Below are 6,000 nucleotides of genomic sequence, written 5' to 3'. Positions count from 1 at the left end.
CTGGCTCTGTCACTTTCTAAATTACATGATCCTGGCCAAGTATTTATTTCTCTGAGCTGTATTTTCCTTAACAGCAACATGAGACTCTCAAATGTTTATATCCTCCAGCCTCATTAGGCTCAGTCTAAGAATCAGGTATCATTCTTTCTCATAAGAATCTACCACCTGATTAAACTATCAAATAATCGGTTCTCATTCTCTCCCCTTGCCCTTGGATTATAAACTCCTGGAAGGCAGGAAACAGGCCTTTTACTTAGTTTCTCTTTCCCCCACTGCTTATTACATTTTTGCTATTAAAATTACCACAAGAGTAATGACTTAGTTGAATACCGATTTAGAATTCAGATCTAAATTTGGTTCTAGCCACCATTATTAATGATCTCTTTTTCATTTCCTAACTACTTTCTCATATTTCACCCGCAGAGGAAAAATGTAAAACAAAAATTGTAAATAGTTTGTTATTAGCTTAAGGCCTTGACAAATCATTTACAAGAATCTTTATGGGACTCATTTAAAAATAAATGCTATATAGGTTACATAACCTCAAATTAATCCATTGATTTTAGAATTTTCATTCTTATGGAAGCAACTTTGAAAGTTTTACTCTTATTTTATGTACAGTAGCATTAGTTAAACCATCAGAGTTACAATTTCACTAACAGTTATACAACTGTACTTTGTTAACTGACAACAGAATATCTACTTTGTAAGAAGGACATTGTTGAAATGTGACGTTAATTTTAAAAAAAAATCCTACATGTAGTATTAGCTAAAGAAGGTTGTGTGGGGATGAGGTAATATATAAAATATTTAGTGTATGATTTATTGTACATATACATTCCTTGCTTCAGCAAACCTTGAGTGTAGAGTTTCTTTCAGTCAGACCTGAAATTAGGTCTCTCGCTCACATGGTTTCAATTAAGTTCTGTTAAAAATAGTTCGTACTATAAGCATTTTCACTTTTGGGGCTTTAACAACTTTACTAATTTTAATTGATACAAAGGAAAAAACAATCAAAGGAAGTTACATAGAGCTCTGGTGTTAGCTCTTTATAAATAGTTGAAATAATCTAGTGTACAGTCCTCTAATATGTTATTTTTTCTTATTTTACAATACAAATACATATATTTAAGAAGCATACAGAAAAATGTTTCTTTCTTAACTGATTAAGAGTAAGTTATAAGAATCTCAATAGAATTTTAACACCAGGATATTATCACAAATAATTAGAGAATTTTGATTTTTGAATTTCATATAATTTCAGGCAGATATTCTGCTTTATGGACCTTGACTTCACATTCATGTCTTCAAAGTATGAAAATTCAGCCACAGCTGCTACATCCTGCCATTTGTTTTTATTATAATATCTGGAGAAAAAATATAAAAATCAATTACTTCATATATATCACAAGCAGGTGTCCAATAATTATTAATAACCAGAGATTGGGGAGAGAGCTCTTGAACCACAGGAAGGCTGGCTAAGTGGAAATTCTACAACTAGAAGAAAAGAGAAAAGCACACTGAGACTCACAGGAGCTGCGGAAGGCAGAGGTATGGAGGCGTGCGTGCAGAGAGGGCTGGCAACTGAGTACGCGGCTGGCTTTCTCAATCAGGAGGGAGACAAAAGCTCCCGACTGCTCTGAACTCCAGTTCCAGGCAAGACTCTGGGGACCCAGACTCATAAAGGGAGAAACTGGACTGTCTGGCAGCGGGCGAAACTTGAGGGCGGCTTTCTCTCAGAGGTGCTTGCAGCAATTACCGAGGGCTGACGGGAAGCCATTGCTGTATGCTCCGCCCTGTGACTCCACCCCATCCAAGCTGAGCGCAGAGGCTTTTGCATATGAATGACCTGGTCCTTTGAATTCTAAACTTATCTAACAAACTGCAACTGAGTCAGTGAGACCCAGAACATCCAAAAGAAGGCCCAAGGCCCCACAGCAGCTTGCATTGCTTCACAGCTGGGCCTCATCTGGGCACCACCAAAACCCAAACAAAGAAGAGGAATCTGCAGATCTCTCCGTAGCTCCTGCTGGGTGGCCTCAGGCAGAGGCTAAATTAGCACTCCTTGGAGATCCAAGAGCCAGTGTACCCAGGGGTCAGAGTGGGACCATCCAGATTACAACTCCTCAGATCCATAAGGGACACACTCAGGGGGCAGACTCAGTGAGCACCAAAGCCCCACTGAAGCAAGTCTTGTCTCATAAGGGTGTCTCCAGCTCAGAAGTTCTCCCATTGTAGATACAACTGATCCTCACAGCCAATTGGCCTGGAGGTTAATTCCTCACAGTGATACCAACAACAATCAAGGCTTAACTATAACAAGACTGTGCTCACAGCCCACAAAAGGGTGCACTAAGAGTGTCCACCTCAGGTAACTGGAGAGGCTGAGCCACTGGGCCCTATAGGACACCTCGCACACAAAGCCACTCTATCAACTCAGGGAAGCAGCCAAACTGCGGAAACAAAGAAACAGATCACAAATGAAAGAAATGGAGGAAAGCAAATGACTGGATATAGAGTTCAAAATCACGGTTATAAGGTTTTTCAAGAATATTGTAGAAAAGGCCGATAAATTCAGCGAGACCCTCGAGGATATGAAAAAGGACCAACTAGAAATTAAGCATACACTGACTGAAATAAAAAATAATATACAAAGATCCAACAGCAGACTAGAGGAACGCAAGAATCAAGTCAAAGATTTGAAATACAAAGAAGCAAAAAACACCCAACCGGAAAAGCAAAAAGAAAAAAGAATCCAAAAATATGAAGATAGTGTAAGGAGCCTCTGGGACAACTTCAAGCATACCAACATCTGAATTATGGGGGTGCCAGAAGAAGAGAGAGAGCAAGATACTGAAAACCTATTTGAAGAAATAATGACCGAAAACTTCCCCCACCTGGTGAAAGAAATAGACTTACAAGTCCAGGAAGTGCACAGAACCCCAAACAAAAGGAATCCAAAGAGGACCACACCTAGACACATCATAATTAAAATGCCAAGAGCAAAAGACAAAGAGAGAATATTAAAAGCAGCAAGAGAAAAACAGTTAGTTACCTACAAGGAAGCACCTATACGATTGTCAGCTGATTTCTCAACAGAAACTATGCAGGCCAGATGGGAGTGGCAAGAAATATTCAAAGTGATGAATAGCAAGAATCTACAACCAAGATTACTCTACCCAGCAAAGCTATCATTCAGAATTGAAGGTCAGAAAAAGAGCTTCACAGATAATAAAAAGCTAAAGAAGTTCATCACCGCCAAACCAGTATTATATGAAATGCTGAAAGGTATTCTTTAAAAAGAGGAAGAAGAAGAAAAAGGTAAAAATAAAAATTATGAACAACAAATACATATCTATCAACAAGTGAATCTAAAAATCAAGTGAATAAAAAATCTGATGAACAGAATAAACTGGTGAATATAATAGAATCTGGGCATAGAAAGGGAGTGGACTGACAATTCTCGGGGGGAAAGGGGTGTGGGAGGTGTGGGAAGAGACTGGACAAAAATCGTACACCTATGGATGAGGACAGTTTTTGGGGGGGAGGTAAGGGCAGAGGGTGGGGTAGGAACCGGGTGCCTTTATTTTTGTGGCCCAGCCAATATAACAGTATGTGAGAAACTTTTTAATAAAAATTTCTTAACTTAATTTTTACAATATCCTGTTATACATAATTGTTAATAATGAACTACAATGTTCACTCATGATTGATTACCCTGTCCGCAACTGGAGGGGAGCTGTGGGGGGGAAAAAGAGGAACAATTGTAATAATTGAACAATAAAGATTAAAAATGAAAAAAATAATAAAAATAATAATAAATTTTTTTTAAAAAGGAATAGCTGGCCTACTCCTTCCTGGACAAGCTATGGACACTCTTTGGAGATGCAAAGAGACTTGCTTAAAAACATTCCAGTGGAAAGCCCAGCAAAGACAGCGGTCAGTGGGCATCACAAGGCCTCTAACCCCAGCCTTGTAACTTGGAGGAACTCATCCCTGTCCTCCTTCAACCCAAGTTGAAGTCCCTCACATTTTCCTGTCCACCCTTCCTTTGCATTCTCCTACTCTTTTTTTTTTAATTGAGCCCATATTTTTCCCAATAGAGGATTCTGGGCCCTTTTCCCCTAACATCTTGTACCAGGAGATCCAAATTGGAGCCAGATTTACTTATTCGTATTGTCACCTCTCCCCTGACCTAATCAGCCTATCTACATTAATGGTTCTCAAACTGTGTTTTACCTTAGAATTCACTGAGCTTTTGAGTGTCCTGATATCCAGGTCATACTCCATAACAATTCAGTCAGAGTGTCTGGACAAGGGACTCAAATATTCAGGAAAGTCTGATGTGTAGCTAAGTTTGACCACCAGAGACTTATACCTTTGTCATTCAAAGTATGCTCCATGGACCAGTAACTTCATCATCACCTAGGAGTTTATTAGAAATGTAGAATCTTGGTCTTCATTCCAGACCTACTGAATAAAAATCTCCATTTTGAACAAGATCCTCAAGTAGTTCATAAGTATATTTAAATTTGGGAAGCACTGGGTATTCTACCTTCTTCTCCTCCTTACTATGTTCTTTACTGACCTCATACACTATCTGCACATTTATTAAAGAATTTGGAAACTGGACCACAGTCATCCTCTCCATTCCAACTTTTGAATAACTTCCCATTGGATAATCATCCCACCCAACCACATCCCACCTACCCTTCCTCAGCCTTCATATATACATCCAGAGCCATGCCCTATGTTTTCCCCTGACATCCCCTAGGATGTATCATTTCTGAAACTTTACGGTACTGGAAACCTGGGAGTCATCCTCTACCTGTCCTTTTCTCTCACTACCCTGTACCAGCACCTAATCAGTCACTAAGCCCTGGCAATTATACCAATAAATATTTTCAGTTTAAACTGTTTCTCAAATCCCAGAACTCTGGACCAGATTGCTGAAGCAATGACCCAGGAATATGCATTATTTATAAATTCCCCAGGTGGTCTGAGTACCATACTTTGAGATACACTAGCTCAGATCCTTATTTTCTCAACTTGGTTCATCATGACTTTTGTAAAACTCCCACCTGATCTTTCTGCTTCCAGGTTCAGTTCTTTTAAGACACCTCCAAATTTCTAGCCAGAATGATCTAAATAAAAAGCAATTTGACCAAGATAAAGTCTAAAGTCAGTATGGCTTAGGAGGCTCTCCATGATCTGAACCCTGATTACTACTCACAACTCAGTTCTCAGAGAGAGAGTCCAGTCTCCATTCTAGCTGAACATGACTACTTTCAGTTCCTTAACTACCTGAGGCTGCTTTAGAACTCTGTGCCTTTATTTTTGTGGCCCAGCCAATATAATAGTATGTGAGAAACGTTTTAATAAAAATTTCTTAACTTAATTTTTACAATATCCTGTTATACATAATTGTTAATAATGAACTACAATGTTCGCTCATGATTGATTACTATAATCATGTTGCATTCATTTCCCTTACATGTCTTATGCACAGACACATCATTTCTCTCCACTAATACTAGCAGCGAATATTTTAGCAGCCAATTGCCACGTCATTAGTCTGTTTTAAAAAAAATATGTATTTTTATTGATTTCAGAGAGGAAGGGAGAGATAGAAACATCAATGATGAGAGAGAATCATTGATCGGCTGCCTCCTGCTTGCCCCCTACCAGGGATCGAGCCTGCAACCCCAGGCATGTGCCCTTTACCGTAATCGAACCTAAGACCCTTCAGTCCGCAGGCTGATGTTCTATCCACTGAGCCAAACCAGCTAGGGCATCATTAGTCTTTCAAGAAAAAAATTTTTTTTATTGATTTTAGAAAGGAAGGGAGAGGGAGAGAGAGATAGAAACATCAGTGATGAGAAGAAATCATTGATTGGCTGCCTTCTGCACGCCCCCTACTGGGGATCCAGAGCACAACCCGGGCATATGCCCTTGACTGGAATCGAACCTGGGACCTTTCAGTCTGCAGGCCGACTGAGC

The 6,000-nt window shown here is 39.4% G+C and overlaps 1 protein-coding gene across 1 annotated transcript in view; it reads right to left on the bottom strand.

Annotated features, from left to right (window-relative positions):
• Nucleotides 1-1,335: 1,335 nt before the first annotated feature.
• MEIKIN (meiotic kinetochore factor) overlaps nucleotides 1,336-6,000 on the bottom strand; it is a gene marked incomplete at both ends in the record, with an annotated part of 46,155 nt that continues 41,490 nt past the window's right edge. Inside the window, one exon of the mRNA XM_080673415.1 lies at nucleotides 1,336-1,367. Coding sequence (XP_080529541.1) covers nucleotides 1,336-1,367 — 32 coding nt within the window. The remainder of the gene's footprint in view (nucleotides 1,368-6,000) is intronic.

The sequence above is a fragment of the Plecotus auritus genome (genome assembly GCF_963455305.1).
Source record: "Plecotus auritus genome assembly, chromosome: 6".
Lineage (NCBI taxonomy): Eukaryota > Metazoa > Chordata > Mammalia > Chiroptera > Vespertilionidae > Plecotus > Plecotus auritus.
This window is presented reverse-complemented; position numbering and strand designations above follow the sequence as displayed.